Source organism: Camelus bactrianus, chromosome 24, assembly GCF_048773025.1.
Source record: "Camelus bactrianus isolate YW-2024 breed Bactrian camel chromosome 24, ASM4877302v1, whole genome shotgun sequence".
NCBI classification, from domain to species: domain Eukaryota; kingdom Metazoa; phylum Chordata; class Mammalia; order Artiodactyla; family Camelidae; genus Camelus; species Camelus bactrianus.
Genome location: NC_133562.1, coordinates 15,516,974 through 15,531,566, shown reverse-complemented (window position 1 = coordinate 15,531,566; position 14,593 = coordinate 15,516,974). Strand labels below are relative to the sequence as shown.

General features: G+C 31.5%; 1 protein-coding gene across 1 annotated transcript in view; it reads left to right on the top strand.

Moving 5' to 3' along the window:
* Positions 1 to 14,593, top strand: part of CCDC178 (coiled-coil domain containing 178) — a 257,715-nt gene that overhangs the window by 18,668 nt on the left and 224,454 nt on the right. Inside the window, 4 exon segments of the mRNA XM_010946961.3 lie at positions 2,241 to 2,323; positions 4,655 to 4,855; positions 10,205 to 10,425; positions 12,249 to 12,391. Coding sequence (XP_010945263.2) covers positions 2,241 to 2,323; positions 4,655 to 4,855; positions 10,205 to 10,425; positions 12,249 to 12,391 — 648 coding nt within the window.

The following is a 14,593-nucleotide window of genomic DNA, read 5'->3' as shown; positions in this document are numbered from 1 at the left end:
GTCAGTAATTACTTTTCATGAAAGTGAATTAAACTCTCCTATTAAAAGATAGGTAGTGGTAGAATGGATAAGAATACATTATCCAGCTGTATGCTGTTTATAAGAGACTCACTTGAGATCAAAAAACACAAGTAGGTTGAAAGTGAAAGGAAGAAAAGTATGTTTCAGGAAATGATAACCAAAAGAGACTTTGAGTGTCTAAATTAATAAAATACAGAATAGACTTTAAACCAAAACATATTACAAGGGACAAAGAATACTTGATATCTTGATAAAAGGCCCACTCCATCAAGAAGATATAAAAATTATATACATACCTAAAAACATAACCTCAAAATGTATGAAGTATAAACTGATAGAAATGAAAGAAGTAGACAGTTCTATATTAAGAGTTTGAGAATTCAATACCTCCATTTCCAATAATAGATAAAAGCACCAAAAAGATTAATAAAGAATTAGACTTGAGCAGAACTAAGACCATGTAGGCCTAACTGACTTACATAGTACTCTCCACCCAGCAACAGTAGATAACACATTCTTTTCACATTCACATTGAACATTATTCAGGATATATCATATGTTAAAGCACATTAAAAAATCTCAAAAGATTAAAAATATTAAAATCATAGAAAGTATTTCTCTGATACAGTTCAGTGAAATTAAAAATCAATAACAGGAGGAAAAATCTCCTACCAGAGAAAAAGCCCAGGACCTGATGGCTTCACTGGTGAATTCTACTAAACACTGAAAGAAAGATTAATACTAGTGCTTCTCAAACTTTTTTTTTTTTTTTACAACGGAAGAAAAGGGAACACTTTGTAACCCATTCTGTGTGGTCAGCATTACTCTGATAAAGCCAGATAAAGGAATCACAAGAAAAGGAAGTGTAGATCAATGAATTTATGAATATAGATGCAAACATTCTCAACAAAACACTAGCAACATGAATCCAGCAACATATTAGTAGAATTATATATCATGGCCAAGTAAGATTTATCCTAGGAACGTAAGAGTGGTTCAAAATACAAAAAACAATCATTGTAATACATCATAGTAAAAAAGAGGGGGGGAATTCCATGTGAACATCTCAATTGCTGTGGAAAACACGTGGCAAAATCCAGTACATTTTCATGATGAAAACGCTCAAAAAACTAGGATTGGAAGGGAACTCCAAAACATGGAAAAGGACATTTATGAGAAATCCTTGACTGACATTATATTTAATGATAATAGACTGAAAATTTTCAGTCTAAGATCAGGAACAAGACAAAGAAGCTCGATCCAGACACTTTTATTGAATGTTGGAACCCTGGTACATTGCTAGTGGGAATGTGAAATGATTCTACCACTGTGAAAAACGGTTTGGTGGTTCCTCAGAAAGGTAAATGTAGGATTACCATATGACCCATCCATATGCAAAAAACTTCAAAACAGGTATTCAAACCAAAACTTGAATGAAAATATCCATGTCATCATTATTTACCGTAGCCAAAAGGTGGAAACCTCCGATCCGTCAGTGGACTCATAGATAAATAAGGGGTGGTATGTTTGTGCAATGGAATATTATTCAACTGTAAACTGGAATGTTCTCATACGCAGTATCACATGGATGAAGTGAAACTTCCCTGCTTTGTTGTTGGTATCTGTTTTCTTACAACTTTTATCACAGGAAGAGTACTTCTTAAAAAAATACAATGAAAATTTGTCTGGGATCCAAGAATTGTACCAGAGAAATATTGATAATGAATTTTTTTTTTTTTAGTATATAGAACTTTAGCTTAGAAAGATTTTTTAGAAAAGATACAACATTTTATTTTGGACATTTTTCTAAAATCATATTAACTTCAAAAGTGAAATAACACTTTGCTCCTTACCATTTATGTTGGTTCCTCAGAAACTACTAAACTGAAATTAGAGAAATAGCTCTTGAAATATTTCCGATAAACTCTTTTTTCTGATAGCAACAGTCTATAGAAAAGATGAATTTCGTTTTTAAAAATACGAAATTTCAAGTTATGTGTAACAAATTTTTAATTTCTTTTCTAATTACCCTGGAATATAAAGTCTATTACCTATTAGAATTTTGCTATATTAATCTCCTATATGTAGCATTTGCGTGTATAGTAAGTTTCATCACTAACATGTAAAATTCAATGTAAAAGCATCACCTGAACTTTTTTTTTACTAACTTTAAGTACAGCCCTCCTTTAGTAATTGGTGACTTCTTTCTCATTATAAAGGAGCAGTACTTCTTCCACAAAAGACCTGAAAGAAGATCAAAGTGTTGCTACAGTAGTGAAAGAGGCCAAACCAGAATTGAGAGGTAAAGTTGTACCTCATATTAGATAAGTGCATTATTTAAAAACTCATGGTCTTTTATTTATAAATTTCTAACTTCCACAAGAATTGTATATAAGAAGAGTTTTATCATTCTTATGAGTGTCTAATAGAGAACCTTCTGTATCATTTGATTAAATGTTTATTCAACAAACATTTTTACTGTTTTATACCATATACTGCTCTAGGTGCTGAGTATATAATGATCCCTGCCCACTTCTCAAGATGCTAACTGTATTTCAGTGCTGTCCAGTAGAACTTTCTGTGGTAGTAGAAGTGTTCCATGTCTTCGCTGTCCAACAGGGTAGCTACTAGGCACATCCAGCAATTGAGCACTTAAAATGTAGCTAGTGAGGCTGAAGAATTTAATTTTTAAGTTTAACTTTAACCAAAGTTTAAATGTAAATAGTTTCATGTGGTTCATGGCTACCATATTGGACATCACAGCATTACTATCTGTATAAATTAAGACTAATATTCTTGTCACAATTTACAAAATGTAAAATAATTTATATTCTGGTATAAAATGTGTGTTAAAATTATCTTCAACATATTTGAATATATTCTTGACATTATATTAAACACTTCCTCCTACTCTTGCCACAGAAAGTTGTTTAACACCTTCTAGTGAAGGATAACTAATAACTCAGGACTTTTGAGAAGCATAAATATTTTGTTATTCAGAGCCGTGATTCATAGTGAGGTTCTGTTTTTACTATTTTCCTTTTCACTGTTTATGTTTATAATGAAGATGAAAACCTCATTCACTATTTCTTAATTTTTCACATGACAAATTCTAGGAGAAAGGATCAATGTGTTAATAGTCACAATAAAAGCTAAGTTAACTACAATTATGTTTATTATAAACATGTATATTTGACTCTCAAACATAAGACAACATCAGGGTGAGAAAGATTTATTGTAATTGTTTATGCTAACAAAAAAATGCCAATAGTTTCTCACTTAATATGAAATAGTAAAACTGGTTGAGATGGTATTCTGGGAAAAAAATTGACAGAGATGTTAAATAGAATGAATTGGAGTTACCCCAAGTTGTACATGCAGCATTTATTTTAGACTGCTATTACAGAAACATGAAAGACACCTTGTACAGACATAATGGTCACCTGTGGTAAAACATATATATCCAGTGCTTCAATTTTAAGTGGCATTAACTTCCTCATGTGTTTCAGACTGAAATCTTGTTCTAAAATTTGAATGGATCATAAGTTGCCCGAAGTATACAGTGTTCAAAGTATATGGTTGTCATAAAGAACAGACAGTTAAGAATATGAAGTGTCCAGAATATGGTAGAATTTGAAAAAAGAAGACAGTAGACCAAATAAATAGAACCCAAGTAAAAGACCAGCCCAGGAGAATATAATTTGATGCACTACAATAGAGAAATCTGTTTCTCAAGAATTCTTTACAGGCACAAGCTGAATTTCTTTGACATGCCCACTAGATTAGAAGTAGAAACTGTGTAACTGCTAAGCTTGCACTAATAACCACTGTGTAATACTACCTTCTGGCAGAAAATTAATGTGTTTATTGTCCAGAAGTAAAACAAAACAAAGGCCTGTTAGTTGCCTTTCTTCTTGATCCAGTTTCACGGTTTTTCCTCCAGCTTCAGCTCTTTGGAGGCTTTGCCTTTCTTGACACTTGGTGTTTGTTTATGTCTTCTTGTCAAGTCGCATTTTGGCAGAAGCCACTGTTTACAAGTATATATCTCACAACATGGGACCAATATCTGTCTTTCTTAGTGAACACAAATATTTCTTATTAAAGGAGCTCATTTGTATTATAACTGAATAGAATTTGGAAACAGTGATGAATTTCTGGCAAGGCTAACTAGGGTTGTTATTATCTGATAAGATAAAGAATAAAGTGTCTTTTTTTTTAGAACCATTTGAGGACTTTCAGTATTTATCTGATGTAGTCATCATGATTTGCTTTTCTCATAGAATGGGGGGAAACATAAGCATAATTTCAAAATAAAGCTCTGTAATACAGCCTGTGAATAGAACATGTGTTTTTCCCTTCAGAAAAAAAAATTACACATGAAGATAATGGTTGAGACTTAGTTATTCTAATTATTTTATAAATTATTCATTTCTAAATTTATCTTCAAAGGTTATAATCAAAGTTATGATTGTATTATGATAACTGCCTTTAAAAGGCTAATTCATTTTTTCTAAAATTCTCTATTAAATATGTAAATATTAAAAAGATAGCAATTCAGATAGTACCTATGTTCCCACCATTTAGCTTATAGGCTGATTCATTAACAAATGTGAATATGTATTTCTCTTTTAAGATGAAAAGTGTCCAGAATTAAAGCAGGAAATGGAAACATTGCTGTCAGAGGCAATCTATCTGATTAAAAGTCTAGAAACTGACCGTGCAGAAGCTGAAGAAGCTTTAAAACAACAAAAATCTAGAAGGAAAAATATTAACATGCAAATTGATTCTTGGTCAATCTGGAAACTTCAAGAAATCCCGTTAGCTGTGCAGAAAGGTAATAATAGGAATTTTTCATATTGCCGTTTTCTTTGTTGGAGAGACATGGATGGCCAGCTGATGCACTGAATAAAGAAAAATTACCTCTGCTTAGAGTGACCGTATTATTTTTCATGCAAATCAGTGCATCTTTGAAAGATGCTATTAATGATAATGCCGAGTTCACAGACATAAATTGGGACTGCACTGAGGAAACCTGGGATCTGCTGTCATTTGGTGTTTGTCAGAAATCCCATGGAATTTGTAGTACCCAAAGGGCATGCAGACATTTGGCACATATTTCCTATAATGACTACAATATTTCAGTTGCTAGAAATTTAGAAATTTAAAGTGATTGCCACTTGGTGTCATCAGCCACATCTTTAAATCTAGGAAAATGAGAGAATTCTAAATGATATTTTAGGAACTACATGTGTCTGCTTTTGAGAATTCAGTAGTAAGTTTGCTTTGGGAACTTATAGCAGGCAATGAAATTTAAGGTGTTTTCAGGAGTCATGGAGGTAACATGTGTTTAAAAAGGAAATGCTGTCTTTTAGGTGACAGAGTGAGGGACCTGTGGTAAAGTATTAAACAATCTTGAAGTACTTGATTTTTTATTCTCCAGTCACTGGGTTTATCAAGCTTGTCAGACTTCCTTATCCTGCTGAGGCTGGAAGCTTTTTATGTTATCAGAGGGGAACAATTTTAATTGAAGATTCACGTACACACACACACACACACACACACACACACCTGAGATTACAGTCATCCTGGGAAATTCTGGATCCCAGGAGATTGTTGAGCAGATTCACATTCACATCCACAAAGAACCATCTGCAAGTTTTAATTGTTCGGGAGGCCATTCCTTGTCAGTAGTAGTAGTCGTAGTAGAAAAGTCAATGTTGAGGGCTGGTTTTATTTCATTTTGGCTGATCAATTTATATATAGATCAATTAATTGTAGGTTTAATGGCTCTTTCTTCCTTTTAAAGTAATACTGAGCTCACAGCTTAAACTCTCCATTTGTTCACTCCCTTATGGAGCAGAATTTAAGAACCAAGAAATGAGCCTAGAACCTAGACTGGGAGTAAATCTAACCCAGTTGTTGTCTGGTTAGTAAAGTGTCGTTGTCACTCTTTACTGAAGAGTTAACTATAAAGATTATGCAAAAAGCACTCTAAACTCAGGTAAGAGTACACCTTTTTCTACCCACATTTTAAAGTGATACATTTCATAAAATATTTGATATCTACAACTGTTTATAAATATAAAATAATTTGAGTTTGGAGTGAGTTTGTTCTGATTCCTGAGGTTTTTAAATAGAATTTATGATGTGAATATTCTACTAATGTAATAATTTATATACCTATTCTGCCTTTATATTAAGATATTTGGGATATAATCTCTAAATTTTATGAATTTGTTTACAAGTTATAGATTCATATATTTTTACAATCATTAGAATCTCAAAACCCCTAGCATATATGATAGGAAAAATGTCTAATTTCCTTAACAGCCTTGACATTAAGTATAATGTTTGTAGAAGTTTCTTTTTTGAGTAAAATTATGGAAATTTACTTCTTTCTAGATAGCTTGTGGTTCCTTCTTCAAATCCATCCATTCCCCTAATCATCCCACCCATGCTTGTATTGTGACTCATAAGGCTGCTTTATAATAGACTGCATTAAAGATAGCTTTTGCACTCTGTCTTCCTGCTGGGTTCAGCCAATGGGAATCAGTGTCAAGAGACCGTGGGAGATAATGGAGAAGAGTGAGGCTGGGGTATTTATACCCTTGACTGCCTTCCTTTCTGCTTACTCACTGCATTCCCCTCCCCAGTATAATAGCCCTTGACATCTGATACGCAGCCAATAATCTAACAACTGCCTTTTCTTTTCCCTATCAAAAAAGTTAACCAGAAATAAGTTTTTCACCATAAATGGGTGTTCTTTGATCCTACAAATTATAAAATTGGATGTGCATAGCAATGTTTTCTTATAAAATAAGAATACATACATTACTCTTCTGAAGAATCTGAAGGCACAAATAAACTAATGACTCAAATTCCCCTGGTACTTCCATTGTACCTGCTTTTGTAGCTTCCCTGTCTTTCCCTTAACTTACATTTATGGCTTCTCATACTTTCCTATGACCATCTAAAGGGAGAGAAAAATTCACAGCCTCAGTTTATGAATGGATTTGAATTGTATGTTGACATAGTTTGGGGAGCTGCCATAGTACAACCTCAGTTTGAGAAAGGTGGAGGCAAATCATCTTGAAGGAGAAATGGCCTGAGGTATAGATGGAAGGTGGCAAAAGGGAAGGCACAGTGGTCAGGTAGCTAGAAAGAACACGAATGTAAGACTGGTGAAAGGAAGTCTGGGAGGGAGTTTTGGGGATTAACCTTTCAGAAAGGATGGAGTATGAAGATAATTGTGTCCCATATAAATGCTCACAAGAGTGCCTCTACCATGGAAGAATATCTTAGGAATTAATAGAATTAATTAATTTAGTTAAATATTCTTATTTTGTTTTGTTTCAACAAATTGCTTTGTCATATGAATTAATTAGCTATTACTATAGTAATGCTTTGTAGCAAATGACTTTGGAACTCAGTGGCTTACAATAAGCATTTTGTTTATGGCTTTGTGGGTGGGCTAAGGAGGATCTTCTTCAAGCTGCAGATCTAATGGGCTGGGCTCTTCATGACTGTGTGGTGCGTTCAGATCAGCTTCATATTTCTCTCATTCTCACTTTCAGCTGTCAGGTTTTGTTCATGTATTTTATTGCTAAAAATCCTATGAAATATCCTGACAAGCTCTCAATAAATTAAGAAATGCGTCACGACCAACATTTAAGTTTGGGATGGAATTTTTTGGTGCACCAATGTCAGATTTAGCCTTGAAGGAATCCCTGAAACCCTGATATCCTTTGGTTCCCATTTCAATATATCTATTTGGTACAGGAGCCTGGGGATAAAGCCTAAGGCTCATCCAGATGAGAAGTCCAGTTAGAAGTCATGACATGAAGATGAGAAACAAAGATCTCCATCTCCAGCGCAAGCATAAATCATGAATAAACCTGTTGCTCAGACTGAATAGCAGAGAAGGTAGCTTGTTTCACTTAGTCAGTGGAGGAAAACAAACAGTATTCTCTAAGAATTCTAAATGTAGTGATCTAAGTGGATTTGTGACTGAAATTCCTGCTGTCTGTGTATCTGAAAATAGTTAAGTGGAGAATGTCATTTAAATGTTCTGTGAGATGGTAGTAAAGCTAAGCATCTTCAGGAGCAAAGACAGATTTTTTTCTTGAAGACTGAAACCTCAATCTAGATACCAGATAAAATTTCAAGATAAGGAATAGCTGAATATCAAATATCATAAAACGCAAAGCTACAGATTCAAAGAGTGTGAGTTGGTAGAAACAGCAAAGTGTTACTCAAAAAGTTTTCAGATACTGTATTATACATGAGATTATAAAATGAGTATGTTTAATATGTCTCAAGAAATAAAAAGAAGAACTAAAAGACTATTTTAAAAGAAAGCAAAAATGTAAGTAAAAAGCCTCACTAGAAATTAAAAATACGTTACTCAAAATTAATAACTCAGTGATTGGCTAAATGGTCTGTTAGACTAAGGAAGGGAAAAGTAATAGCTGTAAACTTTGAAGAAATTACATGGAATGCATTACAGCCACACAAGGAGAAGGAAATATAAATAAAATATTCAAAAGCATAGAATATAAAATGAGAAGGTATGATGAATATCTAATAGAAGATCATCATGGAGATAATGTAATGCTGAAAAAATGGTGACTGACTTTTTAAAGCAAAAATACTACTGTCTCATTAATATAAACAGTAAAAATGTGGATAGTGTCAAACATTGCACAAATTCAAGAAATTAGAAAACATTTAAAACTGTATCAATAAAACTTATTAAAATTTTCTTCACTTGAGTGAAAAAAAGCTAAGTCATAAAGGAAAATCAATAGTTTTATTATATCAGAAAAGAAGATAGATTCATAGTTTTGAAATATGACTTCAGAATTTAGAAAAGTCAAAGCAAAATAAATACAAAAGAAAAAGCAGAAAACCAATAACAAAATGGCTAAATGATGAAATTTATATAATTCAGAAGATACGCAGAGCTAATGAGTGTTGGCTTACTATAAAGAGAATGATGAAAAAAAGAATAATAGAAAATCAATAACAGGATTCATTAAGAACACAGCAAATATATAACTAAATCCAATTAGGAATGAAAATGGTACATAAACATGTAGCAGTGATTAATAAAAATGAAGGTAATTGGAACAAATGTCTCAGAATATTATTGAAACTTTGATGAACTGGATGAATTCACAGGAAAAATGGATTGATATATAAATAGATAACCCAAATATACGTATAGCCATTAAAGGAAAGATGTTGACTTAGTCACTAAAAATCCTTCCCTGCAAAATACACACATACATACATACATACTGGGACAATAGTATGAAACATGTAATTTCAAACCTCGACAAAATCCTAAAGAATAGAAATAAAACAAACTACAACTGATATAAGAAGCTGGCATAAATTATAAAGCAAATTTGATGAGGATAATACAAATATGGAAAGGCTGAATTCATGAGTATAAATGCAAAATATCCTCAATGAATATATCAGTAAAACTCATCAAGAAATTTATTTTAAAAAGAGAAAAAGAACCCCAACATAGCCAATGTAATTTTAGTCCAAGAATGCAAAGTTAGGTTAACCTTAGAAATTTTATTAATGTAATGAAGAAATTTTTTATCTAGTTTCTCTAAAATTGTCCTAGTCTGTTAATTGACATTTAGTTTAATTTATAAATTAATTGAGGGGAATTTTTGTATTTATAATTTCAAATATTTTTACACAGAACCCAAAATTTTTATCCTTATATTCAAATTTATTTTTCTATTGTTTGATAGCACTTTGTCATTTTTTCCCTATAGGTCTTGCACAATTTATGTTAGGCTTATTACTAGACCTGTGCATTTTAATTTGTTTTAATTTTGCTTTGTGAGTGAGATTATTCTGTTTTCTACTTAATTTTTATTTTTGTAGTGAACATTATTTTGTATACTATTTTTATATGAGTTATTTTTATAATTTTCTGGTGATTTTTATATATTTTAATCCATTTAATGGTGAATGAAGAAACCGACATATTTTTATAATGCAATATTAAAATAACTAATTTTAAATTTAGCAAGATTTGCAGATAAGTAATTTCTGACATGAAAATATTTCATATTTATCTATTACCAAGTAAAGATGTCCTTCGGAAGCTTTTATTTTACAAACTGATTTTCTTTTATTATCATCATTGTATGCCTAGAGCACGAGGCCTATTTGAGAGATATTATAGAATTACGATGGCATCTTGAAAGTGAAACTCATCAAGTAAAATGTCTTGAGGAACAAAAGGCAAAATTAGAAGAAGCTAATACAAAACTTCAAGAAGACGTAGACTACATGAATAAATATCGCCCTCTGCTGCTCTCAAAGCGGGATTATGAACTTGAAGCTCTGAGGGAATTTTATCAGAAAAAATTTGAGGTAAATGAATTAATGTGCATTTTACAGATTGTTAACTTAGTTATAAAGGTTTCAACTATGAGAAATTAACATATCCTTAAAGATTTCATTTTCATTTAAAATTAACCTGCTATTTATTTCCTTAAGGAATTATTAAACTATACAGGGTACAATTGATTGGTAGTCATTTAAACTGTGTCTTCTTTCCTTACTTTTATACTTAGGATGTTAATAATATTTAGTCAGTCTACTAATAAAATTTTGGAGATTTTAAGTAACATGGTATTAATTGAAGCTGTAAATCAAACTAAGGAATAATGTAAGTAGAATATATCAGTTTCATTGTAGATGAAAATATGTAACTGAAGTGTAAGGTCTTTTTAATGATTAATGAAATTTAACTCTCCTGTTGTGGGATCTTATTATAGAAAAGTAAATTATTTATACCTGCCACTAAATGAACAAATTTAACTTTGTATCATGTTTGTTTTTGATTATGTAAAGTGAAGTAATGTAAGTTGTTAAATGCCTCTATTCTTTCCATTTTCCTCCCTTGTTCTTCATAGACAGCCTCATCATGAAATTCTGTTTCTAGGCAAAATTTGAATAATACTTATATATGTATTTATGCACAATACATAGTATTGTTTATAATATTATCATACATCTTATAACTCTGCAATTTGTTTTTTTAATCTGACATTATTTTAGTCAATTTACTATTGATACATGCAGATTTAGTTCATTCATTTTATTTGCCATGTTCCATCAAATAGATACCTTAGAATTTCTTATTTACCATTTTCTCTTGGTCATCTGAGTTGTTTCCAGCATTTGGCTACAGTGCTGATTTGAATATAAATGATAAGCAGCCATGATCATGTTCCTCTCTCTATGTTTGTGAATTTTTCTTGGCTGTGTATCTAGTGACTTGCTAAGTCATGGGTTATATCCATTTTCAACTTCATTAGATAAAACCATGCTGGTCTCCAAAGCGTCTCTAACCGTTTATGTTACTGAAGTAGTAGCAGTGCTGGAGACTCCGATTTCTCCACCGTGGACCAGCGGATTCTAGTACTGTCCTTTCTTAATAGTAGGCCCCTTTTCTATGGCTGGATGTCATTGTGTCAGGCTAAAATTCGTTTCCCAGTTTCCCCTTTCTCGTGGTATTTCTAATGAGATGTGGGTCGGAGTAATATAGGAGTTTTTAGGAAAGCTTTCTAAAATGGACTAACCCAGATGTGGTATCTGTAGCTCTGACTTCCATTTTATAGCACAAAGTAACCTTGGGAATGGAAGCTGGTATTTAGGATGGCTGAAGAGAAAGCCCAGAGGAGCCTTGTTTCTATTTCTGAGAGAGAAAAATAAACTACAGTTTTGTATACTTGGCTTTTTTCTTCTATAACCACAACCAATCCCACCTGATACACCTCACATTTTTGCCAGCATTTTTATTTTATTCATGAGTGAGAAGATTATAGGTGATTTTAAAAATGTTCTTTATTCATTTGTGTTTTCTGATTTTTCTACAATAATGTATTATTTGAACAATAAAAAGTTGTAGTTTTTTGTGGATGGAAAGTTAATAATTTTATTTTGGTCACGTTCATTGGGATATTGAAGTTACTCAGTAACTTCTACATTTCTAGTATTGATGCCTTGTAAGGTAAAAGAAACCTACAACTCTATTGTGCTAAACAATAGACTAAATCTGGGAAAAAATCGATATAAAGAACATTTATAATCTAATCAAAACGACTCTGAGTCCTTTCTCTGATCTTCCTTGTCTGATTATTTTAATTAACCAATTAGTGCATATATTAGCAAACTTTTTTTATTTCTAGGCAATGGAACTATACAGACAAGTTCATGGAGAACTTGAAGAAACCATAGAAAATCTCAAAAAAGCCAAATTGAATGCTAAACAAATTAGAGAAGACATGGAAAAGGATATTATTAAAGATAAAATAAGCATAGAAGGCTACAGGTAAGTATTTTCCACAGTATTATTCATAGCATTTAGAACTAAAATTTTAATTAAAAATGTAATGTATACTCCTTTATAAGAAATTCAGATAAAAAGAAAGATCTGCATTACCTGTATCTATCTTACTATCAAGTTTATATATAAATTAATATATGTACCTTTTACATATGTAAACCACATGTGTATGAATTCCTAAAGCAGTATTTTTCTGTGTCATTTTAAAGCTATTCAGACATATTGCCACATTGTCTATGGATATGCTCTAACAATATATATTTCTGCCACCTATGTGCAAAAGTGACTAAGAAAAATTTTACAGCATGAGATATTATAAAAAATAAATTATATAGCTTTGTATTAATTTATAAACATAGCATCTAATTAATTTAACTCATAGTTGATTTCTAATAACATTGAATACTTTTAAATATATAGATTAATTATATTTTGTATATTAACTTAATTTTTTACTATATTTCTAATATATTTATATTTTATGATATTCTTTTAGTTTCTCATTGATTTGGTTTTAAAATCTTTGTTTCTATGTGATATAAAGTTTTTATTTATTCAATTTGGTAAATGATTTAGTATAAAAAAAGCTCATATTCAGTATGGAGCTAGAGTCAAGTAAATATAAGCAAAATGAAAAACAAAGATTTGCACACTATCCTATGATCTGAATAACATCTACTTATTATAGATGTTTATATTGCCTTCTATCCAATGGCAATTCAACATGTGCTTAAACGTTATTTTTATTGAGATGTAGTAGATGTACAATATTATATGTTACAAGTGTACAACATAGTGGTTCACAATTTTTAAAGATTATACTGCATTTATAATTATTATAAAATGTTTACTATATTCCCTGTGTTGTATAGTATATCCTTGTAGCTTATTTATTTATATATATATAAATGTTTGTACCTCTTAATCCCCTAAACCCTTTCTTGCCCCTTCCCTCTTTCTTTCCGTCTATGTTTTCTTCTAGGAGTTTTATAGCTTCTGGTCTTATATTTATGTCTTTAACTCATTTTTAGTTTATTTTTGTATATTGTGTGAGAAAATGTTCTAATTTCATTGTTTTACATGTAGTTCTTCAGTTTCCTGGCACGACTTATTTAAGAGACTGTCTTTTCTCCACTGTATGTTCTTGCCTCCTTTGTTATAGATTTATTGACCATAAGTGTATGAGTTTATTTCTGGACTCTCTATTCTGTTCCATTGATCTATGTGTCTGCTTTTGTGCCAGCACCATACTGTTTTGATACTGTAGCTTTGCAGTATAGGCTGAAGTCAAGGAGCATGATTCCTCCAACTCTGTTCTTTCTCAAGATTGTTTTGGCTATTCAGGGTTTTTTGTGTTTCCATACAAGTTTTAAAATGATTTGTTGTTGTTCTGTGAAAAATGCTCTTGGTATTTTGATAAGGATTGCATTTAATCTGTAGATTGCTTTTGATAGTATGGTCATTTTAATAATGTTAATTCTTCCAATCCATGAATACAGTATATCTTTCCATCTGTTTGTGTAGTCTTCAGTTTCTTCCATCAGTGTCTTACAGTTTTCTGAGTGCACGTCTTTTACCTCCTTAGGTAGATTTATTGCTAGGTATTTTATTCTTTTTGAGGGAATGGTAAATGGAATTATTCCTTAATATCACTTTCCAATAGTTTGTTGTTAGTGTATAGAAATGTAATAAATTTCTGTATATTAATTTTGTATCCTTCAACTTTACTGAATTCTTTGAGGAGCCCTACTAGTTTTCTGGCATCTTTAGGATTTTCTGTATGTAGTAGCACGTTGCTGCAATGACAGTTTTACTTCTTCCTTTCCAATTTGGATTTTTGAAAATTGCTTTTTCTTGTCTGATTCTTAGTAGTGGCGAGGACTTACTGTACTATGTTGAATAAAAGTGGTGAGAGTGGGAATCCTTACCTTGTTCTTGATCTTAGAGGAAAGGCTTTCAACTTTTCACTGTTGAGTATGATGTTAGCTGTGGACTTACTGTATATGATCTTTATCATGTTGAGGTATATTCCCTCTGTTCTCACTTTCTGGAGAGTTCTATATCATAAATGGATGTTGAATTTTATCAAAAACTTTTTCTGCATATATTGAGATGATCATATGATTTTTATTCTTCAGTTTGTTAATGTAATATATCACATTGCCTGATTTGTGGATATTCTGATAG